The sequence below is a fragment of the Pongo abelii genome, chromosome 8 (genome assembly GCF_028885655.2).
Source record: "Pongo abelii isolate AG06213 chromosome 8, NHGRI_mPonAbe1-v2.0_pri, whole genome shotgun sequence".
NCBI lineage: Eukaryota > Metazoa > Chordata > Mammalia > Primates > Hominidae > Pongo > Pongo abelii.
The window spans coordinates 67015563-67042032 of NC_071993.2; the positions used below are offsets into that span (position 1 = coordinate 67015563).

Sequence of the window (26470 nt, forward strand, 5' to 3'; positions counted from 1 at the left end):
TTTGGGTAGTAGGAAGTTAAGCATTCTATCTGGGCTATGTTAGGTAGTAGATGTGTACTAAACATACACACAGTGATATCATAAGGCAGTTGGATCTTAGAGTCTGGAGTTCTGGGGATAAGTGTGAATTGGAGATGAATATGTAAATGTGGGTGCTGTTTTTTGTCCTGGCAAGAAACAGATGACACACTTAAGTGGGAAAAAGGAGGAGAGTTTTATGAAGAGACTGTAAAGTTATGGGCAAATAGTTAAGGAAAACCAACAAGGGATGGCCAGGCACTGCAGAGCTAGCAAGAAAGGGGAGCCACCTTCACCCTAGATCTGTGGGGTCAAGGGGAAGGAGGGCTATCAGGAGCTGGAGAGAGAGGCTGTCGTGTGCCATTTCATAGACCTGTACAGGAGGGCACCCGGGGGGTCAAGGTGGTGACCTCATCCCCCCTTGCCCTAGTCTCCTGCTGACTCCTTCCACTGGACACGCAGACCAGGAAACAAGGACCAGAGGACAAGGAGACCATACAGGCCAGCCTTGCAGGACACAAAGCTGGTCTGATGATGGGTGAAGCAAGATCACCAGCTGAAGGCTGCTTGTGGGAGGGGTACGGTGAGCTGGAGCAAGCGGAGAGGAGAGGAGAGAGAGCTGTTTTGGAGTGTGAGAAAGCAAGCAACGGGAGAATGGGGCAGATCCCAAGGAGTGGGAAAGGCCCCTGAAATCCATGGTTGTGGGTTTAAAGTGAGGTCAGCATGTTTTCTTTCCCAGCGAAACTCAGTTGCTCAGGTGCAGGTGTGCAGTGAGGGAGGGGCTTTGTGAGGTGAGCATGACAGAGGCAAAGATGGGTGGGGAAGAGAATGATTCTTGCAAAGAAATGCCACTTGGCAGAGGTCAGCTGAGCTTAGATACTCTGCCTGCTCCAGATCACCATGGACACCCCCGACCCTTGCCTCATTTCACTCATTAACCTTAATTGCCTAGCCTTGGAGGACATTATGCTTAGTGAAATAAGCCAGGCAAACATCGCATGATCTTATTTACATGTGGAACCTACAAAAGTTAAACTCATAGAAGCAGAAAGTGGAATGGTGGTTAACAGGGGCTGGGGTTGGGAGGGATTGAGGAGATGTCCATCAAAAACATGAAATTTCAGTTAGACAGATGGAATAAGTTCAAGAAACCTATTGTTCAATGTGGTGACTATAGTTAAAAATGAATTGTATACCAGAAAATTGCAAAGACAGATTTTTTTTTTTTTTTTTTGAGACAATGTCTTGCTCTATTGCCCAGGCTCCCAGGCTGGAGTGCAGTGGCACAATCTCAGCTCACTGCAACCTCCACCTCCTGGATTCAAGCGATTCTCCTGCCTCAGCCTCCCAAGGAGCTGGGATTACCGGTGCATGCCACCATGACTGGCCAATTTTTTTATTTTTAGTAGAGACGGGGTTTCAACATGTTGGCCAGGCTGGTCTCAAACTCCTGGCCTCGTGATCTATCCACATCAGCCTCCCAAAGTGCTGGATTACAGGCGTCAGCCGCCACACCCAGCCAAGACAGTAGATTTTAAGTGTTCGCACCACAAAAGGTGTGCTTCAGTTTCCTTATCTGTATAATGTATATGTTAATTAGCTTGATTCAACTATTCCACATTGTATATGTATTTCAACGTGTTGCATACCACACATATATACAATTATTATTTGTCAATTAAAAAATAAAAATTAAATTAAAAAAGAATCCAACTTTAGTTCATGAAGTAATCAAACTTTATCTTTTCACAAGTCTATTCAGGCTTATCATCATGTCATCATCTCTTTAGTATAGACCTTGGGTTCTGGTGCCAGGCTATGTGAATTCAGTCTCGGCTTTGGTACTTTTAGCTGTGTGGCCTTGGGCAGGTCACTTAACTTCTCTGTGCTTCAGTTTCCTTATCTGTAAAATAGAAATAATAATCATACCTCCTTCAAAGGGTTGTTTGAGGATCAAATATGTTTAATGCTTATAAAACTTAGAACCACACATGACTTGTAGTCTGTTCTCTATAGATGTTAGCTATATGATTGTTACCATTATTATCATTATGTGTTAAGAGCAACAAAGGGGGAGGGAAAATGGCCAAAGGAGGTGGAGGCAGAGTTACTTTCCCCAACTTGGATGCTTTCTACTTTCCCGTTCTTCCTGTGCCAAGGCAGATTGATTGGGTTCTTAGCCACATTGCCACTCAGGGTCATCAGTCAGCTAGGATTTATTTTTGTTTTTTTAATTTTTTTGAGACATAGATGACAGCTGGCATTTAAAGAAAGAGTGGAGAATTTGCTAGGATAGAGCAAACATTGGACTTGGATTCAGAAGTCCTGGGGCTGGCTGAATCCCAGCATGGAATGACTGGGCAGTCCATGACAACCTCCTCAGTTTACAGATGAAGACACTGAGTCCCAGAGATTTAGGCTGCAAGATCTCCAAGTCCTCATGTGGATCCAAAAGTCTTAACATTGGTTGCCAGTGGGTGCCAATTATAAATCCAAGTCCTGTGAAAACATAAATAGGAACCTAAGAATCAAATGGTCAAGAAAAGGCCCTGGTCGAGAAAAGGCCATGTTTATAGCTGGCATTCAATTTCCTGTTGAGAGTGGTAAAGGCACCAAGCCAGGGATTTTGTTAGTTCTTGGATCCAGAAGGTTGTACGGTTGTTCCAGTGAATTTTATCACCTCCCCAGTACTGAAAGGGCACAGGCCTCTTGTGCTGTTCTAGGCACTGTGATTTCAAACAGTGCTTGAATGATCTTATTTTTCTTATCCAGAATATCTTTGACACAGCTAATGCACTGTGGAATCACCTATGGATATTTAAGTCAGATTAGGGGATTTTCTTTTTGAGTGCTTCATCTCATTCTCCTTCTACCTACCTATTCCTTCAATAAGCTCTACTCACCCCTTTCCAGTGGTCAGCTGAGCTTTGCTCCATAGTGAGAAGAAAACCCTCATTTAGTGCATGTTCTCAGGGCTGGATAGCATGGGAATTGGTCCAGTCAGCTTTGGAGTAAAATAAGCTATGAAACTCCAGAGGGGGTTTGACAGATACCCACTGACTCGTGGCTTTCGTTTTTCCCTCTCTGCAGACCTCCTCAACTCTGTCTCACTTTGGCTGACCAGAAAAGGTGCTTTCAGAGTGACAAGGTTGATATTTTTATTTGACTGAGAAACGACATACTTCTGCCCCCTTAAATATATATTTGACCAGACTGTGGGAATTTTGGTGTTGTATTTAACTTCCCCACCAAGGGCCCAGGGCTCATTGCCCACGTGTCTCCACAAGTAGCATCAAAGGCTGTTCTCAAAAATGAAAGACGAATGAGCAGACACAGTGTGTCACATCAGCAACTTTTTTCCCAGTTTCTTTGCAAATGGAAGTTTATGAAAAGGAGCGCTAACTCAAATCACAGAATCCTGTGTTTGAAATAAATGGTCTTGCAACAAACATTTCCGTCTGCAAATGTCTAAACCTTTCAAAAGATTAAAGGAAATTAATGCTGGCGTGTTTCATTAATTTGGCACCACCGTGGAGGAAATGTGGTACTCATTTCATTGGGGTGGATTATGAAACGTGTCAGTTTTTCCATTCTCTTTCTCCAGGGCATTTTTTTACTGCAAGGCCTGTCATGATGACATCACAGATCCCAAAAGAATAAAAAAATGTGGCTGCAAACGGCGTAAGTAGTGTTTCTCTCCCCGTCCCCTCCCTCTCTCATTCCTATTCCCCAAATTCCTTTTCCTTCCCTTTTCTTATTAGAGAAACACTAAACATCAAGAGTTTTCTTGAATATGTTTATGTTTCACCCAGCAGTTTAAAGAAATATGAAATAAATACCTGTCCTTGCTTTGTTAGAGCAGAGGATGAAAAATCACCACCATCAACACCTAGAAATGAAACCTGTGCCTAGTCCCTGCTTCTTTACTCTAGAGGTGCCTCAGTAGATGTGTCCAGTCTAACAGAGACAAGTATGATGTATAATAAGGAGGAGAACTAAAGCCACAGAGAACAAAGTGTTTTTGTATCGTGATTTCCAGTGGATTGGGGGTCCCTGAGTATATAGGGTTGAGAGAGAAACTAAATCTGAGGACTTGGTCTCGAAAATGGGAGTTGACTCTTTCCATTTGGAATTCCTGCTAGTTTTAATACCACAGGGCAGAGTTGGCAACTGTGATACCTTCAGACTGCTCCCAAGAAAAGAACTTTCCACTGCCAAAGGGCTTCTGTTGCCATCATCCAAAGGTCGACCTCAAGCATCATTGCTCTTTGGGGTAGACTAGACTGGGCTCAGTTGTTTCTGGCATATTCTGTCTCAAGTCCCTTCTAAAGCAGTTTGCCACTGGGGCCTCTTGAGAAAGATATAGTGAGTCCAGAACATGGAATTGTGAGCTCCTGAGATACCATGACTTAAGTGGCCTTTGCTTTGAGAAGGTTGTGCCTTTTGCGGTAATTATGCTGTATTGCCTAATAGAAATTGTTCTCAACCCTTGAAAAAACAAACAAACAAAAAATGATGCCATCCTTCCTATGGTGAGTTAGTCTTTTAAAAGCTCCTTGTAATCATTGCTTTGATTCTCACCCTAACCCCATGTAATTGGCAGGGGTGTTATTAATCCCATTTTACAAAAAGAGGAAACTAAGCTTCCAAGTTTGAGGGGATGAGATTGCTGACAGTCACACAGCCAACATACAGGGATTTGGGCACACCTGAAGGCCTCTATTGATTCTCTGGGTGCTCTAACATTTTTTTTTTTTTGCAGAAGGGAAAGGCAATGTGGGCAGTCTTGGGTCTGATCAGTAAGAACAATTATGAAAGATTACCCCATAAAATCCTTGTTCACAAGCAGAAGCCAGGCAGAAGAGCACCATTCCTAAAGTACGCCACTGAAGGAAGGACCTTTTTCATTGTACTCCTAGAGTGGGGTACAGAAAATGTAGAACCAGTCATCTATAAATATCACTCTGCTGGAGGGTAAAGAATTTCCTCAATCCGTGGGAAAATTCCCTTGGGGTGCACTCTTGGTCTAGAGAAGTTTCTGCAGAAATCCCCTCAGGGTGGGGCAGCTTAGGCCCATGGGTTTCCTCCCCCTGTTTCCACTGACTTAATACAGCTGGTCCCCTTCCCCCAGACTCTTATTGAGATGAGTATTTATTGATATCTCAAAACAAGAGTCTCTAATTTCTTGGGACAAGAATTCCCCGATTCTGACAACCTACCGAGAAGAGCATCTAAGAGAGAACAAGGCCTAGAATGAACCTCACTCCCCATTCAACCCCCACAGACCCCATGAATCTGAAGACCTTCTTCACCAGGCAGTCCATCCCAGCCATGCTCAGTTGGTTGTGGACACAGCAGCACGGATGAGTTGACCAGACATCTCCTGAATCATTTCAATCAGACGGAGCACAACAGTCTGAGGGTTGAGGGAAATAAGAGAGAACAACAAATACAAGAGGTGAACACTTATGTAAAGAAACGCTTGTAGTGAGGGGTTGGGAAAGGGAGGAAAGGTGAGGCCAATAACCCCTGACAGGATATTTGCCAGACCCTCATCCCACAGAGTATCAAGGAAATAGCAAGACTGTGATTCACATATTGATTAGCCGTTCACATATTTTTGAGTATCTTCTTTGGATGAGGTGCTATTTTTGGTTCCAGGGATGGAGTGGTGAACAAGGTAAAGTCTCTGCTCTCCTGAATCCTTTACTCCGGTGAATGGAGACAAACCATGATCATGTAAATAAGTAAATTCAGAGATAGCCAGTGCTAAGAAGACAGAAGAGACTGCCTGAGGGTTGAGGAATCCTGCAGCGGTGCTACTTTATAGCTTGGAAGGTCAGGAAGGCCTCAGTCAGGGGTGATGTTGAGACCAAGACCCAATCCAGTTAGGGAGAAGAGCAAAGGTCAAGGTCAGGAGGCAGGAATAAGTTTGTGGTGTTTGAAGGATGGAAGAAAGGCCAGTGGCACTGGGGAGAGGGTAGTATGAGATGAGATTAGAGAGGGAGAGAGGGGCCGTGGTAAGAAGTGTGGGTTTTAGTCCTATATTAGGAAGCCTTTGGAAGATTTGAAGTGAGGAAATGTCATCATTAGTTCTTAGTTTAAAAGATGTCCCTGGTGTCTGGATGGAGAGCATTCTCGGGAGGAAGGAGTGGAAGTGGAAGGATGAAGTGAGAATTCTCTGACTCTTGATCTGACATTGGAATGTCCCTCATAGGATGCCATAGTGGAACACAGCAGACTAAATTGTCCCTAGAAATAAGAAATAAGTATTTGGCCTCTAGGGTATTTTTCCACCTTGGTTCCAGACAAGTAAACAGCAGCAGGCTTTAGCTTCATCCTGGAGAGAGAGGCCTTTAATTGTTTGAAATAATTTTCTTCTCTTCATTTCCTTTGAAGTTGGTGGAGCTAGTGAGGTATATAATCTCCCATTATGCACTGCACCAATTGCTGCAAAAGGCCTGCCTCTACAAAGCCAAGCCAGTGTAACAAGGGCCTCGCTTCCTTCTCTGTACATCCCTGTGCCTCCTCCCCCAACCTCAGCTTCTTCATCTCACTAAGGCCTTTGGCTATGTAACAATCAGAATTGTCCGAATGTTGCTCCTACTAATTAAAAGGCCATAGAACAGAGGGCAGGATGCAGATGTGTGTGTGAGGTGAGGGGGTGGTTAACAAATGAATATTTGTTAACAATTTTAATAATTTTAATAACAAATGAATTATTAAAAATAAACCTCCCCATGTAGGTCAGGCAAGTGAGGAAATTGGAGAAGATGTTTTAGTTGCAAAGAAACTTTAATTAGAAGAAACTAGGATTATTAATAACACATTGGGGGGACCCCCATGCCTTCGAACAGACATTGCTTGGTTCCCTGTCTAAGCTGGAGAAGACAGCTGACCCACATACTCATCTGTCCAAACGTGTTAGTCCAGGTATTAATAATTCACCCTGGAATGGTAGATCCTGTGAGGGCAGAGCTCATGACAGTCACTGGCCCTTACCCATAGCTTCCTAACCCTCCTTCCCCAACCCAGTCTTCCACTTTCACTTCCACCCCTACCTCCTCATTCACTTTCATTCAGTAACTTTCAACATTTCACGTCATCTCATCCGGAGAAATATCAGGTGCGGACATTCCATTTCTGGAAATCCTGTGATAGTATAGTTTAACGTTTGCATTTCTTTCCATTTCTTCATAGCTCTCTATCAAGGAAAAGAGTCAAATTCAGCTGTCTGGCCGAGGAGCAAGTTCTCAGGGTCTACTATTTACTCATTTTCTTTTTCTGTATAACAAACCTTGTCTAATGATTTACATTTCTTCCCCCAGCCTCTAAAAGTTTGCCAAAGTGTGGACTCCTAGTGGACAAGTAATGTCTAGTTTGATGTGTTTGAAGGAATTTTCTTTGACTTCAAATCATTGACATATCTTTGATTTATTTTTTTTCTCTTTGCTGCCTTGGAATACGGCCCCTACTCTATTTTAACTGCACACTGGTAGTGATATATTGTGAGTAAAACGGGTTCCCAGCAGCCCGGAGTCCAGTTCCCCCTGTCTTTCTCTAGAAGAGATACTCTTTTAATTTTCTGTACAGTTTTAGTTTCCCTTTTACTTTTGGTATTTATGTTGCATGTAGCAGTGACATCATGCCCCAACTCCTTCATCCCCCAATGCAGTCTACAGAGTAGCCTGGAGCCAGAGAGTCCCCAGGGAGCCTGCTCTCCATCCATCCACCCCAGTCCCCAGGCTCTGGCCAGCTTCAGGCCCTGTCTTATTTTTCCATTTGAAAATAAGACCTTGAAAACGGTGTGTTTCTCTTGAAGGCCTTGTCTCAGGACTTTTAAGGGACACTGATTAGGCTGAAGTAATTACCACTATAACTCTAGATGCTTCATCAGCTGGGGTAATTGTCATGCTTGCCTTTGATAAATTATACTTGGTCTCCTTTGCTGTTGAGCTTGAATTCCTCTCCTAAAGGAAACACATATGCCACATATATATTCCCATGTTGTGATACATATACATATATATATATATATATATATACACACACAATATGTACCATGATGTATCAGAGTATATGTACATTCTTATATGTAAAAATTCATATTTTTACATATAAGAGTAGAGATATTCCATAGAGTGATGTATTTATTGCAGTATATGCCTCTCTGTATGAGAAGTGCTTGCTAGATAATTAATTGGTTACTCAACTTTGGGACTGTAAGTATCTCAATTGTCTTACTGGAGACAAGTATTTGCACAGTGGTAATTATTATCTGCAGTCTATGAAGTTCCCTTGCTTTACAGCAAAGTTTTTCTTTTAGTCGGTACTCAGTAGGACATACCCAGTTGCTTTATGAATGTTAGTTAGACATCTTGGAAGATCCCTTTACCTGTTTAAGGCAGAAAAGCTGACTGCAGGAGAACATTCCATTTCAGCAATGAGCAATGTATAAGAATGAACAAGTCAATGCAAGTGTCTGAACCTCTAACTTACTCAAGGAATAGGATGCCCTTTTACTCAACAAGATGTGGCCATTGAAGAGGAGCTTTTAAGGCCAGCATTGAGCTTTGGGTCTTTACTCATGTTTGTAAGGCTCTACTGAAAAGGAGACCCAATCTGTGGAACAGTTCAATCCAATGGCTCTGGAATTTGGAGAAGATGTTTCAGATTCAGTCCTCTCATTCCTTTGCAGCAAAAGAGGCAAGTTAATCATCTGATTTTGGTTAGTCATCAGTGTTTGGAGGGTACAGATTGCTCACTTTAAAAACAAAACACAACGATGACCTTCTTCAATTCAATGCACAGTCTTGCCAAAATCAACTCTGTGGCTTTCTTCATCGACAGAAGCCTTTAACCATGGCTTGAGGGCATGGCCCACTTTCATACCTGCAGAGCTGCATACTAAATTGAATGGTCCTTCAGAATTGGAGAGAAAATGTGGTGTCAATCAACCAACAACTCTAGTGCCAAATACTTCTGCCTTCCTCAGCCACAATATGGTCGTTAGGGGCAGAATCAACTAGCTCGGTGTGCTCTGTGCTGCCAACATTAACTAGCTTTTTCTTTCTCCTCTTTCTGTTTTTGGAAAACCACCTGGAAGACCTTTCTTCTTACTCCAGAAGGTAATGGGAGGAATTTTGCTAAGTGAGGACATCATTTCTCATTTATAGGACTTGAAAGAATATTCTCTGATTCCCAGTGCCACATCAAAGGCCTCACCTTAAATCCTGGTGGACTTTTTCTTCCGTGGATATTTTTATTAGTAATGTTAGTTGCTGCAGAGCCCATGAAGAGTAGCTCCATGTTTCTTGCTTGGAAATAAGCCCTCCTTCATTTGACTGATTTTAAAAGTGAGGTTGTGACCTGAAAAGTATCTATTGATTGAATGGCAGATTTTTTTTTTCTTCCATCCCAGTCTTCCCTTGAATTTGCTCCATTTGAAATCTAAAATATTTTCCCCAGCAGTTGGAAAACTCCACCTGGGCCCCTCAGTCCAGTACTGCTTTTTCCCGCCCCTTCCAATCCACCCTGGAAATTAAGATTCTGCAATTGGAAATTGGCTGACAATTTGGTTGCTGATGCAGGAGGCAGATGGTGCTGAGGATAGGATGGAATCCAATTCTTCCTTCCATTCCAGGCTTGGCTCAGAAAGGCCAGCCAGCAGAGAACCTGAGTTTGACAGCTGATTATCCATTTGACTCAAGGAAAGAGCAGTAACTGAGCTTCATCTTCACCAGCTACTTTCCAACAGGTTTCTGGTCTCATGATCATGGCCTTTGAGAATAGAGGAAAAGTTGTCCAAGAACACTTCTGAGAAGCCTTTTTGTTTTAAACACTCAAGAGTAAACAAATAGTTTTGATGATGTCCATTAGGGAAATACTTCTATTTTGTCTCTGTAAATAGTACTATGAAGTTATGATGGAAATGTTGGTTGAATATCCACTTCACTGTGGTGAAGAAAAGCACATAAAAGCTTTTTCTCAAATTGTGAAACTGCCAGGACCTAGGTCTTCGGAGGAAGGTGAGACTCACGGTCAAATTCTTAGCAACCACATAACCTCATAGAATCCATGGCCCTGGTCCAATAACAAGAACCTTATGATGTGAACCAGAGGGTAAACTGAGTCCCTAGAGCCTTGTATTTCTGCTTTCCTAGAGTTAAGTTGGCCTATCGGGGCAATTAATTGAGCATGAAGTTTCAAGAGCCCTAAGACGGAATGACAAGTAGCTTCGGTGTTCACACTTGCCAGAGACACACTCTTGTCTTCTCCCAGTCTCAGGAAGCTGCAGCAGGGCTTTAAAAAGGAGACCCAGTCAGCTGCCACTGAAATAGTCCTCCTGTGCCAGCTGTGGCTGCAGACCCTAGGCTCATCTCCTAGGACCTCTCACCCTTTCACTCCCCCTACCCCTAATCATCTGCTGTGGATCGTGAGAAGCCATTGAATTGAAATGACACTGCATATATTTCAATTCTCAGAGACAGCAGGGTCCTCTTTCTGCTCCTTTTAGAGAAAGGCTAGTTCCAACTGCCCGTGAACTAGCTGCTCTTCCACATTGATCCACTAGATGTCCTCATAGATCTACTTTGTATTACCATTGACATCCTGGGGAAAACCTTGTCTGAGAATTGGGATTTGGGAAGGGAACAATGGGTGACTATGTAAGAAAGAAAATTAGCAAACACCAAAGAAGAGAGGACGCTTTGTGTGGCCAGGGAGTAGATAAGAAACTTACTTCTGTTTTAAATAAATCCTGAAGTTTTCAAAGTTGCACTTTGAGACCTAACCTTGGGAATTTAAAGTGGAACTCTTCGTGTCTAAAATTAACCTTCTAACCTAAATCAGCTCTAGAAAAGGAAACAGTCACTGAGAAATGGAAACAAAACACCAGTGGTTCTGAATATCCATGATTCACTGAAACAAAATTGAAGGATTAGGAAGCCAGAGAGAGTTGAGAGAGATGAGGGGTGGTAATTTCCAAATTAGGAGGTCCATGACTTAACTTTCATATAATTTAATTTTACAACTTGAGAGTATAATTTTACACAGAGAGTGTTCAATTCTTCTGGAACATCTACCACCAGGGAGACAACTCATCATCAGCTTTTAGTTAAAGAGTTTGTTTATGATTTGTATAATGGCCCAGAGGAGAGCTCTTGCTGGCCAGTACTCATATCCTTCAAGCCTGATGAACCGCTCCACCAGATGGGAGGTCTTACCTTTTAAGAAAGTGGACCCAGAAGTCTCTAGGTGAAGACACCTGACAGGGAGTCAATGGAAATGGACTATGCCAGCAGTAGCGAAAAAGAGCCACCTTCCCAGTTGGTGGCACCTTGATCTAGACATTCTGATTCATGAAGGTTTGTCAACATGTGGGGCTCAATAGTTTTTAACTGTTTCTGTCTTGTCTTTGAGCCTCTCATTGATTGTTCTTGCTGATTTTTTTTTTTTTTTTGTATTGTGTGTGTGTGTGGTGGCGCTTGTTTGTCTTTTGAGATTTCTATTTTGTATTTGGTGTGAGTGTAAAAATGATTGGGAAGGAATGACGAGTAATAGCATGTTTTCTTTTTTATGCATATGCTGCTTTGGAATGTGACTGCTTATAATTAACAGTTAATCTTCTTATAGCAAATGGTTTTTTGCTGCTTCGATTACCAGTTTCAGCCTGTTCCTGCATGCTAACAATAAGAAATTTTAGAACAATGCATGGTCACCAGAACGGCTAACAATAACAGTTGCAAACAGTCCCTGAGAGCCACTGGTTTGTCGCTGTGTTTCCTCCTGAACTCATATCAAGTAGGAGGTTTACATCACCCATTCTGATCCATTTGCCTCTGAACAAATAGTTTCAAAAGTTATTTCATCCCCATCATCCCTCCCCTTATCCTTAAAGATGTTATAAGAACTTTCTTTCTCCATAAATGTGTCAGATTCTATTATTGTACATAAACCCAAAATGGCAGTATGGAAATGAAAACCAGGGACTGTTGCTAATGAGAAGCATAGCATTCCAGAGTTTGATGGGCTTCTCTTCTGCTACAGCATTTGATTAAAAAAACTGTTTTTCAAAATGATTTATCTACGGTGAAACAAAAAAATCATCCTTGTTTCCCTCTTCTGTGTAAATAACAAATCAATATTTCCAGTAAAAGAAATAAGAAAGAGAAGACAAGGGAATGTCTGCAGATTGTATGCCAGATCCGGATGCATTTAAGATAAATTTATGTTCATGTCTTTAATTGAAGACTTTTTTCCCTTTCTTGACTTCAGCCGTTGCTGTTTGTTTGGGATGTCTGGGCATTCACACCATGCCTTCTAAATTCCTCTGATTCAAATGCTATAGTGGAACTTTTTTATTTTTTATTTTTTTGGTAAAAGCTAAAGCTCAAAGGAATGATATACCACCATTGAACAGGGCTGGGGCTGCATGATGATCTGAACAACAGACTAGCTAGGACACTAAAAGAACATGTCACTAAAAATGTGAGCCAAGTTTACAAGAATGGAGTTGCTGCTGAAGAGATCTCTCATTCATCTCCCCCAGTGCCTGTTCTTCACAATCATAACGTTACCCTTGCTTGACAAATATACTGTATGGCAAGTCATAAAGGTCTTAGAACAGGACTTGACCCATTTGAGAGATTTAAACCCCTCTTCCTGGTGACTGTAACATTCAAAGAGGGCTTGTGGTTTATTTTAAAATAAGAGTGCCATATTTTAAATTAAGAGTGCAACCATATTTTAAAATAAGAGTGCAACCATTCTCTACAAAGAAAAAGAAAGAGCGGGGGAAATGACTTTCAAAATGGAAGGTGTGGGTGCAGGGAATAACACCTCCTCAGTTTAGGTTTACCATTTGGCAGTAATGCTTAGAATAAATGTGAATTCTTCTCCCACCTTGTGAGAGAAGAAGGCCAGTTCATGATAAGTGATAAGCAAACATGTTTGCCTGTTGTAGCATCAAAATGAGGTACAAAAACCTTCTCTAGTACTGAAATATAAATTGGCTTGAAAGGCAAAGGTGAAGGGCATTGGAAACTACAATGCTGACTTCCAACAACTTTTACAGGTTACCACTCAATTTGGATCCCCAGGCAGTGCAGAACCTACCATACCAGCTTTAGAAGAGCTATCAATGCTGCATGCAAATTGCATTAAGATATTTCACATGGAACCTTTTCTTCTATTTCATGTTTTGTCAGTTTTAATCGATTTTGGCAAATATTTTCTGTATAAGGAAAAAAAAAGAATATGATTAACCAATAGACTGATTGCTTCCTGAATTTCTATTTGGTGGGGAGAGAAAGGCAGATGCGATTTTCAGATCCTCTCGGCTTTAAGCAGAAAATACACCCATGAGTAGCTAAATGCATTCCAATAGAGCAACATCTCATATGCTTTTGGTGATTTCTTATTTGTGAACTGCCTTTAATGTCAAATCTGTAGCGTTAGTCTTGAGTAGCTGCATTTCTTATATGGACAGATTTGGATATTTGTTCTGTCAAGAGTGAATTTAAATTCCTGTAGCCATCATATAAACTCACTCTCGGGAAGTTCAGCAAAGGCATCCTCAGATTCTATATTAACACGTAATCGTTTCACATCTAATTTGATGAAAGCTTGTCCCAGCCTCTGCCTAATGCCCAGAAGTGGATGGAAATTAGAAAGCCTACATATTAGATATTTTTGCATCTTGCAAAAACCATTTATTATACCAAATAAGCAACTAATTTCATTGATTGGCAGTGTGTATATTTTGTCCTCCTGTATTAATCATACCAGGGGAAAAGTGTTGGTTACATTTTTTGCTGTCGATAATTTGCTCTTCTTCCCATTTGAGAACCCGAGTGTATTCAGCCATGCCCTTTTCCTGTGGTCACCGCTTTACCTAGGGGAGAAAAATCATGTGCAACAGCCTTGGGAGACAATAAAGGCAATTTATATTTTCGCTGCTTTTTTGATGTAGAACCAAACTGTTACCAACAATCACTCTGCATTTTTTTCTGGGTCAAGACTGTTAAAGTGAACTAAGACCTGTGTTAAATCCCTTCAGCTCCCTTCCAGCTGCCTTGCTGTGTGTGACCTTGCCATTAATTGCCGCTCTTCCTCTCCTCCCATCCAACCACACGGTTATAGCCAAGATGTCCATCTACAAGAGAATGAGACGGGCATGTTGTTTTGATTGCGGACTTTCTGAGCGTGACTGCTCGTGCATGTCAGGCCGTATGCGTGGTAACGTGGACACCCTTGAGAGAGCCTTCCCACTTTCTTCTGTCTCTGTTAATGATTGCTCCACCAGTTTCCGTGCCTGTAAGTTTAACCTCAACACACGTAGTTCCATGTTTGTGCTGTCTGTGGTATCATCCCTGTCTTGTGCTGTGCCCTGTGGTTCTGAGTCAGTCGGGCTGATGTCTTCTTCCCAGTGTGAGCTCCTGTGTGGTGACATGTTGCCCCAGCTGCCTGTGTCTCTGTGTACGTGCCTAGGAAGGCCTCCCTTCTGATTTTCTTAACTTGTGCTTCTCGTAATAGCATGCAGGACTGTGATATTACAGTCTGGTGATATCTTTCCTCTCTCTCCTTTAAATAAATATAAATGGAAATTAAAGTGACAGCATATCACCTACTGTATTAATACAGAGATATGTGGAAGTGTACATGTTAATATTTTTGAAATGGCTATAAATTGAATTGTATCAAAGGGAGGAAGGAAAGGGTGTAGCGAGAACAAGCCAGCTCTAGCATTAAATTGCTTTTAGTGAGCTTAGATAGTTTCTTAGTTTCCAAAATACAACAGAGTTTTGATGCAGATGGATATATACATATATATATATGTATTTTTTTTTCTTTTTACTGTGTCTCTCTAACCTGTGCCTCATTCCTCCAGTGCCAGATTTTGTCTTTTGTTCTGGAAATGAGTTTTCTATGTCTGTCAGCCTGTACTGGGCTAGTGGATTCCAGAGCTTTTTCTCAGAAAGATGACTATTTTGAAGGACTGTTCCATTAATATCTTTTATTTTTCCAATAGTATAGCCCCTGTTTAACTAAGGTATCTTGTAGCAATTGTGATTCCAAATGCCAACAAAAAATTTAAGTCAGAAACCTCTGTGATTTCCCTGAGTCCATAGCACAGGCCTCTGATGTCAGTCTTCTTTGTCATCCATAAGCTCAGAGATATTAAAGAACCTGTCAAGGCTATGCAGCTGGTAGCTGGCAAGGCTGAGATGTGCCAGTTTCCTGAGACCTCCCTTATCCTTGCCTTCACCATGGACTTTGCTGTTTTCCTGATACGGTTCATAAGTGAAGTTCCTGAAAGCTGCAGTTTGAGACCCTGGGACTGTGGGTCTTGGTCCAAGTGCAGAACAGGCTGTGGTTCCACTGGAGGACTTTACCTGAAGTATAACTATAACTTTGTTTTCATGTTTTGGTAGCATAGAAGGTAGGAGATGGTTCTCGTTTCTGCACTTCCTCCCTTCCTCTTTAAAGCAGCCAACACATATATTGCTAACCTCTTGCTCCCTGTCCTCTCACCTTCCAAGTGCTCAGAGCTGGTTGAGCTACACTTTCCCCAGCAGGGGTAGGTGTACACTGACGTCAGGAGGAAGAAGATCACTGAGCTCTTAAGCATTTATTCCCATGGAAAATGAACTGGCTTGACTCCCCTGTGCTGGTGTTGAGGCTGGTCCCAGCAGAGTGCGGCTGTGTAGCAGGGATCCGTGAGGCCTCTAGGGCTCAGGGAACCAGGACTTCACTGTGTGCCATGCCAAGTGCTTATGTTTGGGCCCAAAGTTCAAGTGCAAAGCATGATTTGTGCATCGAGCCATATTAGAGGCATTTAGAAAACTTTGATCTAGGACCAGAGAGTCATGCTCTCTGATTTACGATTTCCTGCTGCTCCAGAGCAGTGCCAAGGGACAGGATTCACTTCAAAGTAATATCTAATGGAGGTTGCATTGAGAGGGAGTGTGGACTGCCACATGGGCCTAAAATCTTGGAAAGATTTCTGTTACAATCCTTAGATGCTACCATATGAATCCTTATCACTTTATTTTCCCCTGAAGAGTTGTCTGTAGTTTGCATGCTATTACAGAGATAAGCTAGGGCACAGCTGCACAGAGAACTTGTCTGTCTACGATGTGCAGCAAGACACCAAGTTCAAAGATAGGCGCTGGGGAGGAAGAGCAGAGGAGGGCCTGAGGTGGCATGAGTTGGTCACATCTCTTTGACTGATGGTGGTGAAAGTAACCACAAGCCCCCTGGGTTACTCTTCTGCCTAATGCACAACTTCTGTTCTCAAATAATCATGAGGCTCTAAAACCTTAGCCTAGACTCAGTGGAGAAAAGAAAGGAGCCACTCTGGCTCTGAGCTAGGGCCCCTTGGTCATGTCTTGGCACTGGCCAACAATACCAATCACAGCAAACTCTGTGTCCCCCACGTAGACCCCATGGTGCCTAGTATGTGTAATTTCCATTATATCCAAGAGAAATCTTAATTAGAGGGATTTCTCAGCTGTGCAATTTAATCCAACCATTGATGGAGACCAGGGAGAAGAAAATCTTGGGGTGGGATTGTCCCATTCTCTAAGAAACATTCTGTGAGTGGCATGTTGTCCCTCCCGTGCCTCCAAAATCAGCCCCCACCAGGGAACACGTGGAGCTTTGGGCTGCGTGTTGAAGCCTTAACTGGTATTGACAGCTCAGGGGGCGGTTTGCCTTCTCCGTTTCATCAGTCATCCTGCCGTCATCACTCCATCAAACAAAAGCAGATTTCATCCATCCCTGTGTGAGACCACTCACCTTTGACCATTAATAATAAGTTAGAAAAATCCATTCCAATTTGAGCCCCTTCTTAGGCCTGCATAAGCCCTTCTTCTCCAATTAAAAAAATGTCTGTCTCTATGAAATTCCACTGGCAGTGCTCCAATAGCAATCCCCAGGCATCCCTCGCTGGTGGTGGAGTTGGGTGGTGCCCATTTGACAGAGCAAGTTGACTCAAGAGCAGTGGTGAGAGTGGGCTTTTCATTAAATATGAACAGATGTGAAATGTAGAGGGTTTGACAATTAGAAATGGCAGGAGAAGGGCCCTTGAATCAAAGTGAGGTCAGATGGGCGGATCAGATTACTTCTCTTACATTCTTTAGTTGTTCTGAAAATCATTTTGAATTAGTGTCAGCAGAGCCATGATGAGTTTTGCCCTTTGTCTTTTATGCTAGGGCTGTATTGTTTCCCAAGACACTCATTAAAGGTCATTATACTATTATGGAGCTTGCTTTGGTCGCAGTTTCCCAGTTGAGCCAGTGTGCTTTGGAGACTGCCTAATTCATTTCTCTCTTGCCTTTCGTCTCCCTCTTTACTCTATTTTTTTTCTTGTAAGGGGAAAAATTTCCTTTTTCAAGGGATGTTAAATTGAAACACAAAGTCCCATTATGTGTTTTGTGAAGTGGGAAGAGAAGTAGCTGGTTCCCAGAGGAATGGTAATATATTAAAAGTGCTCACACAGTTCTGAAAACCTGCCTTCTAACAGCAGGGCTGCCTGCTTGGTGCACCCCTCTATGGAGGTGTGGCCCATTACTGTGGATCGGTTGAGTCATGTGCTATTATGATAGTTGTCTTCTGTTGAACTCAGGAGGAGATGGAAGGCCAGACTGTGTTGACCAAAAGACCTTCAGAGGGGAAGGACTAGTTTAGGAAAGATAAAAATCAAAATAAAAGGTGTCAGAAAAGTAAGGCAAATTGTGACTGATAAGGATTCATCACAAAAGGATTTTATTTCTGGCAAGACTGAAATGTTCAATATGGTAGGCTAGAATCAGTGCATAGAGTGTCATTTTATGATCATCTTGGTTTTGTTTCCACTTCAGATGGTCCTGGGCAAGAGTCCCAGCTCTCTCAAAAGACATCAGGATGGTATGGGCCTCGGCTTTTTCACAAGTAGCTGTGTTCTAGTACTATTAAATGTAAAAAATGAATGTCTAGCAACCTACACACGCACAGAAATGTAGAAGTAGATTCCAATCAGTACGATTTATTCCCACTATAATTTTGTAAAATGGACCTTTCTCTGTCTTTAGAAGTTTATTCTTGTTATTTCAGTCTTGCCTGCTATCTGATTGCTAAATGTAATAGAAAGGAACAATTAAAATTATGATGCAGTGGCAATGTAGGACCATATTGATTCAGACCTGCTGAGACCTGCCTGACATGATTCTGGTCACAAAGCATCAGTAACTCTGGCACAAACAAATTAATCCTGTGGTAGAAGAGAAGCAGACCTTTAGACTTGCACTTGGAACCAGCTTTAGCTAAAGTACATGTGTGATTACTCACACCAACTTTTCAATTTACTAATTGTTTAAACCTGCACAATTACATGCAGCCTTTTGCAAACTACTGTAGCTAATTTTAAATTATACATGAATTTTATTTCGGGTATAAATATAATATAAGAAGGCATCCAACTCCGATGGTTAAGCTGAGAGAAGTCCAACATGATTAGGTTGAAAGGAAACATACCAAAATCAGTTTAGTGTAATCTCGAGTCTTGTCAGATAATAAACAAAAATCAGCTTATCCCAGTAGCCTTTGGTTTGTACAGACAGAGAATTAACATTGTCAATAGAACTAAAGTCACTTGAGTGAACTAATGGCATTTTGAAGTACATAAAATCAGATACAAGGGCAGTGGGTGGAAACAGCTCTAGGAAAATGTCTATAATAGGACACACCCTATCCTGACAGTCTCCAACGCCTGTTAAAGGAGAGTTAATTTAATAAGCTACATTTAAAAATCAACAGCCTATAATTATCTCATTCCTTTTATGTGCAGTTTTGGGTGACTTCCTCAAATTCCCCAATCCTAAATTCTATTTGCTTATTTTACTTCTGGGCCCTAAAATCAATGACTCCCCTCTTTCCACCACCACTACCAGTGAGAAAAAGACAGAAAAAGGAGAGCCAAGGATAATAAGCACGAATCAATGTGATCATAGTTTTTCATGTATTATTTTTAAAGCTTGTTCGTCTGAGTCTCCATTTTCTCCCATCTTCCCATGCTTGCCATGCTGATATGAGCACGTTCTCGCTCTCTCTGTCTGTCAATATCCATCACACGTGTGCACACCAAACACTACCAGAGCCTTTGGGTTCTCCACTGGCTCTTTAGTTACCCTGGCCCATGCGTCCTGATTTGACCCTTTGTACTTCATTGCAGGAAGTAAAAACAGTGGCAGATTGGCCTAGGCAGCCATTGGGTCATCCCCTGTGACTAAGACCTAGTGATGGGCCTGGAAGGGGCTTCTTAAGACACTCTTGTTGGTAGCAGGCGAGGCTACAGAAGCCACTGCCTCTTGCTTGATTTTGTGATAGCCACACTGAGCCATGGGTTGACTGGAAATATGCCTTACTGTGGGCCTTAGCTCACTCTGTGCAGTGGGCAGCTTCTTAAATCAGCATTGTAAGGCAGAAATCATGCTCAGGCAAAATTGCCTTTGAGAAGGATCCTTTACATCGCTCATCTGTCAAGAGCTCTCAACACGCTGGGTTCTTCTCCAGAATAAATAGCTGGTTGTTTCAGTTGAGTGTCAGGTAAAGTCACTGGCTTGTATTTGGGGACCTTGTTGTGCTTCCACCACCTTCAAAAAAAAGAGTATGATTGAATTCCTGAAGATGAATACACTATGAAGATGTACTGCAGGTAGATGAAAGGAGACAGGAACAGTAGGCAAAAGGCGGCCAACTTCTCAAAAGAAATTCTTTGAAACAGGATTGGGAAACAAGAAGGAGAAAGGTCAGAATGAGGGAAGCTGACAGGGTCCTTTGTGTATACCCCATCATGGGACACCTCTTTTCCCAGGGACACCATGCTGTAATAAATGACTCGGCTCTTTAAGGACAAACTAGAAAAGACGTTGGCATGCCTCGTGTAAGCCCAGAAGAGGCCCTTATGCAAGGTGACATAGAAATTATGTTTGCTTTTTTATTTCAGGACAGTGGCCGGTTGTCAGGATACTCATCCTGACAGCTTCTACCACCAGGCAGTGAATGCTTCCTCTTACCTCCATGGTGGAGGGCAGATGTGGCCAGTTAGCTCCTCATCTTCCATCCTCCTCCACTATCTCAGGCGACAGATGCCAGGGCCAGCCTGCCTTCCACTTGAGCTTTCTTGTCAAGGCTCTGCCTTGAGCCCAAATCCTGACCTTTACTGTATGAAATAAAGTACTGATGAACAAGCAGAGGTTTGAATTAGAGCAGGCTTGGAGCAAATGTCAAGTCCATCTCTGCCTCCTTCCTCCACCTGCACCAGGAGCCTCGATTAGACCCAGTCTGGAGTTTGCAGCACCTTAGGCTTTATGGGTCTGGGGAGACGTAACTTATTAACAAAGAGTTATTAAATTTTTATCAATTTTACAACACAATGTAAATGCCTCCTATGAATCTACATTGTATTCATTATCATTTAAAACGTTAATTAAGTCGAAGTTGCATTTAATTTCTCTCTAAATGGGCCTCTGGGAAGAGACTTTTAGAAACATCTGTGGGAGCGTGCAGCTCACGGAGCTGGGGAATCCCCCAGCCCGCATTCAGACTCGCCCCCTGAGTTGATTGCTATCACGTGTCTGTGGCTAATTTGTTGTGATGTGATTGGGCATTGTCTCAAATTAGTATCAGACCAATAATGGTGTGAAGTCACTCGAGAGAGGCTTGTGGGGCAGTGGCACAGGCTTCACTGCATCCTGCCTTCCTTCCCCATCCAGAAAGAAACGGACAGTGGGTCTGCAGCACCTGTGGTTTCCGTCATGCCTTGGGATTCTCTTTCTCATATGGTGCCCATCATTTCAGTTGGATACTTCCTTTATTGAAGATGGATGCTTGTCATCTGGCCCAGCACATTTAGGACATTTGCCAGCATGCTCTTCAGAACGATCTTAACATTTGGGATCTTTGACACCCAGTGAAGCCTAGAAGCCTCAAGCACAGAGCAGCCAAAAATAGAAACCAGAATGGAGTGGATGTAGAAATTATAAGCAGGTCATGCTCATTGGTGAGGAGAGACAGAGGGAGGCATACTACCAACATTTGCTGAAAAATTATGTTTCTCTTTTGAGGTTAGCGTCATGTTTTAGTCTTATCTGAGCATGGGGTCACTCCCCAAAGAGATCTATAGTCTGTGTATACTGCATCACCAAGGGAGTGAGTCTTGTTGACACAGCAGTACTAAGAAATGGCTAGTTGGTTAACTTGAATTCATGTTACGACTAGACTTAGTGTAGTCTCTACTCTTACTGTGTGCAAGCAACTCTGAGTACACAGGGAGGATGTGTGTATGTGTTGTTGTTGTTGTTAAATTTAACACTTATATAGCATTTGCTGCATTATAGGCACTACTCCCCCTATTACCACAAATATTAATTAATTTAACCCTTATTATGTGGTAACTGTTGTTTGCAGTTGAGGCAACTATAACCTGAGACATCTGCAATGTGCCCCATTTACAGATGAGGCAACTAAGGCACAAGGGTCTCATAGCCAGTGAGTCTGGCCAAGGGTCTCATAGCCTCATGTTACAGTCTCATGACTTGCCAAGGGTCTCATAGCCAGTGACTGGTGGAGCTGGGATTTCAACACATGTCTTGTGGCTCCACAGTGTGTGGAGTCGGTTGAGTTGCTCAGTTACTCTTGCAGTTGAATATGATGGATAAGTCACTTAATCTCCAAGGGAGGAGAAAAAAGTGAGGATTCCGGTAATGAAAACTCAAGATAATGTAGAGAGTCCTGGGGGGGGCCTCCTGCACAGCAGCTGGCTACCCAATTTGGCTAGAGTTTAAGACTTACTTAGCATGCAGGGAGTGGACCCCCTTGAAGGGTAAAATGGGGCCCCATTCCTGGCAGGGGCCAGGCCAAGGGTTTTGTTCTTAGTCTGTAATATGATAGAAAGTCTTTAGACAATGCGACACTATCATACTGGTGTTTGATCAGGGAAGTGACCTAACAGAGGCTTTGTTTTGGGAGGGCTGCTGTGGCTGCACGGGAGGAAGGGACTGACTAGAGGGGAGCTGGAAGCCCCCGTCTCGGGGAGGAGACAGAGGGGAGCCTGTGGTGGGAGGGCCAGGGTCCAGGTGCTCTGAGAAGCCTTCGGAAGGAAGACTTGATCTATAGTCTACAGGACCCTGCAGGTGAAGCACATTACCCGGATGCAAATCCAAGAAGTTACAGTCTTTAAAAGACAGTTTAATTAGGGGCTCTGGAGCAGTTGAATTCCATGAGCCTAATTCTCCCCAGCTGACCTGGCAGCCATTGTGATTCCTAGCTGGGTTCGCTAGAGTTTCCTTCTTACTGGGGGAAGATTTCCTGACCTCTGACCCAGGACTAGGAGACCCACTCGTCTGCATCCACTACCACTGGCCTTGGGGATCTACTGCTTTTGTTTCCTTTTCCTAACCAGTATTTCTTCCTTCTTCCTCACCATCCTCCCCAGTTCAAATATATCTCACATCTTGAGTGTGTTGAAGGTGACAGGCAGGCAGTTCTCACCTGCTGATGTGAAGTATTGGCTCAGGCTGAGCAGCAGACACAAAGCAAGTGGGAGCCACCAGTGGGGACAGCTGGCCAGCGCTGAGGCTCTTGCTTCCAGCTGCAGGTGGTAGCTTCAGTTAGAGCTCATGGGAATTATTCTTTAAATCCCTGTCTATGGCAAGGAGACTTTTCTCCTCCTTTCTCAGGAAGTCAGCATGTCTCCTTACATCGATGGGGGAAAAAAATAATAAAGTGCTTCACATCCCATTCACTGAAAATCCACTGTAGTTTTCAACCACTTAACCTTCTCAAGTGGAAATACAAAACACATTTCCTGTGAAGTACTGCCACACAGAGTCCTAAAGAAGTCATGTGGCATTTCTAAGTATCATGCACAATTTTCTTTTCGGTTTTACTGCTTTGTGCATAAGACCTTTGTCTGTGTCCTTTCTTATGTCAGCATCCGTGATTGTGGCATTTGTGTACACCATTGACCTCAGAGGGTCATTAAAACTGCATGGAAAAGCACTTGAGTCCTGGGTTCCCTCATGGTGGTAGGCTGTGCATGCTGAGAATGCCAACTTCTGGAAGTGCAATGTGGCAAAATGCACCAAGCCAACCAGCTGTGTGTTGTCCTTCTCTCTCTGGGGCTTTCTCCCAAACCAGCTTGTTGAATTACCTGGATGGTCAGGGGACCCTCCATCGCCACATCTGCTTACAGGGGTTCTGCTTCTCCAGCTGACCTTTTTCCCAAAGGGAATCTAAATGGACAGAGCTAAATCCAGCATTGTCAGACCCTTGCATTTGAAATCTCAGAGGGAATTGCAAAGGCCTTTCTGTAAATAGCTAGATAGTGCCTGCTTTGGAGGGAGATTGCTACACATGCCCATAGATTTTTATTCTGAGGAGACATTCTTTTGATGTCCAGCTCAGATGAGCAGGACTAACAAAAGTGGCCTTTCTTCTCTGACCATCTCATTTGGTCATCCTCAGGAGGAGCTAGTCTCTCATATTCAAGAGAAACAGCAAGAAAAAACTGCCCCAGCCTTTTCTAGTATATCTGAAAGTTTTCATTCTAGCCCCGTCAATACAGCAAGATGAGTCCCACCAAATGTTCCTAGAGCTGCAGAGAAAATCCTAGGCAAATAGAAAGCGGAATCTTTGAGGCAGATCTGCATTAGGGATGATTGACTGCACTGAGAGACTTATAAATGAAGTGAGAGAGACTCCAGCCCTAGAGCTGGCACTGCACCAGCTGTATCGACAGTGCATAGATGGGCATCTGCACACCATAGAGCATGGGCTATCTTCTGGGAAGGGAGCTGACTGCTTGCATTAAAATGATCTTCATTTTGGCCAGTGTCAGCTTTCTGGGCTGGAGCCTGTTGGATCACACTCAGTCAAGAAAGGACCCAGGGGCTGCCTTCCCTCCCTCCAAGGTCAAAAATGTAGCATGCTGACATCCTTGGCTGGGCTTCCTATATTGGCAAGAATACTTGAATAGGAAATGGCCTGAAGGATTCCAGTTCAGTAAATATTTCATGAGTAAAAGAATGAATAAATGAAGGGGTTCCCAACCCTTAAAGGAATTGGTGATGTGCTAGAAGCCAGATTGCCCTAGATCCATGAAGCTTCCCAAAACTTTCTAAGCAGCAACTTACTATACAGTATATGTATGTAAACATAAAAAACTGGGATGTACAAGAAGATTAAGAGGGAAAAATATAGTAAGAAAGAACAAGGACATGACTGAAGGAACTAGAAAATGATCAACTGGTAGGTGCAATTGATATTCTTTGTGAAGGATAAATTATGGGAAAGAAGGTCTGGAAACAAAGTACTGGAAAAAACCACATAGGCAAAAATCCACCAATGCTTCCAATGAGGAGAGGCAGGGTTACCACCACATATAGAGCATTTGCTCTGGAAAATCAAGGACTTGTGACATTCTCATTCAGTTTTATTAATTTCAGCAAACCTGATTATTTTGCTGTGAGTTAAGGCAGCATAAAACCAATGCATTGGGCAGGGCTCATGTGAGGAAAGGGGCCTGTTGTAGCTAGAGAGGTGTCAGCATCTGCAGGTGGGCACATCAACCTGCCCAAATGTAGAGCAACTATCAAGTCCTTTTATGGCGGTCAGGGTAATTGACTCTGACTCGAGGTAGGCAGCTTGAATCCAACAGCAGCACCCATGTGCTGATGATTCCTCCCACGTGGAGGTATCCAAAAGCTGAATGTCTCATAGCTATTTCCTGTTAGGAGCCATTATTCTGTTTGTTCTGCTCAAGCCAAGGAAGAGTTTTCCTGATTGTTCTCAAAGCTCTCTCAGGCTGTACCAAGCATTCCCTTACCTTTGAATGGTTCTGAAATGCTCTCTGCATTTTGTCAAGGCTGATCTGGCCATTTCTTCAGTGCAGATGAGTAAATTTTCACATATGGCCTGTAATGTATCCAACTGAGAGAACATATCCAGCAGGGATGCTTCAAAACCAAAGCCCTAAACAGATGTTACTGAGAAGGGATGCACAATGACCTGCAGAGAAGAGAGATGCTAGGTGAAAATAAAAGCTGCAACTATGCTAGGAATGAAGACAGGGAGGAAGGGACTCAGGTCATGTCACAGGGTCCAGAAGTTAAGGCATGAATGTGAAATTTGCAAGGGGCTGGTTGCTGGAAACACTGCTCCTTCACAAACATCTTCTATTAAGATGAAGATGGGAAACAGGCAGACATCTCCTGTCTTTCCTCCTCTGTATGTTAGGGGATTCTGAAGCCATTCCCCTCACTGTGCAGTGAACTGAGGGATCTTGTTGGCAATTACAGCCTGAAATTCTAGGAAACGTCAGAGCAGGCAGATACAAGGGTGAGATCTGTGAATTTTCTGGAAACTTTGGAAGTAAGTCCTGGTGAAGTCATGCTTTGACATGTTCACCAAGTAGATGCTCCTGGCTATAATAAGAGTAATGTCTTATGTGTGTTTGAGTCTTTGCGCTTCTCAAGGCACCAACATCATCTCATTTCATCTAGGCATCCCCAGCATAGACATCATGTCCTACTACCATGTGACTTTGAGTAAGTTCCAGAACTTCACTATTTTTTAGCTTCCTCATCTATAAACTGGAGATAATAAGGACCTATCTCACAAAGTGGTTGCAGAATTGAGTAAGTGAATATATATAAAGATTACCTGGCATATGTTGAATTATTATTATTATCATCCTTCATTAACATATGAAATTAACAAAGAAACAGAGATGAACTTGACCAAGATCACATAGCGGATGAGTAGACTGCTAGATCAGAAGCCTGCCATCTCCCATAGTATTGATGGAAATAATAATGATAAGCCACTTTAACCATAACTAGTGCTTTTTTTTTCTTTTCAAATGACTGACTGTCATCAAGCTAGCCTTATAATAGGTCATATCAGCTACAGACAGAGAAGCCCACAGATAGTGGCTGAGAGTTGAACAGCTTAGTATAACAGACTATAAAAGTTAAATGGAGTCAATTTGTTTAATTTCTAGGTCATGGAATAATTGTCCCAACAGAAATAAGCCAACAAAAATACGAAGAGACAGCTATATCTCCCCCAGAACATTGGTTTCCATCATGACTATCCAGTAGGCCTTGCAAAATTTGCGTGTAAAATGAAGAAATTGGAAGGTCATATTTCTAAGTTTCCTTTAAACTCTGAGACTCCAATTATCTTCCTTCTTCTGATTGAAAAAAGCTAAAAGTCCTTTTTGCTTCAACCCTTACTGTTATAAATCCTTCTAAAATGCTGATGTCTATTACCCAACATTGTGGTAGGTCCTGTGAGGAACAATTATGTGTGTAGAAACCTCATAGTATATCAGTGTTAGTCTTCTGTCTGTGAGTTCGCAGCTTCTAGGGCAGGAACTGGGGGCAAAGGGACACACCGAAAGAGCCCA

General features: G+C 42.7%; 1 protein-coding gene across 11 annotated transcripts in view; it reads left to right on the plus strand.

Annotated features, from left to right (window-relative positions):
• KCNMA1 (potassium calcium-activated channel subfamily M alpha 1) overlaps nucleotides 1–26470 on the plus strand; it is an 838033-nt gene that overhangs the window by 695141 nt on the left and 116422 nt on the right. For 6 of the 11 annotated variants that reach the window (XM_024253359.3, XM_024253360.3, XM_024253363.3 and 3 more), the window contains exon 18: nucleotides 3623–3699. In XM_024253359.3, the coding sequence (XP_024109127.1) occupies nucleotides 3623–3699 (77 nt within the window). Of the gene's footprint in view, nucleotides 1–3622; nucleotides 3700–5302; nucleotides 8028–14160; nucleotides 14335–26470 lie in introns of those variants that run through there. The other 5 variants (XM_063727600.1, XM_054522412.2, XM_054522407.2 and 2 more) reach the window with 2 other exon arrangements.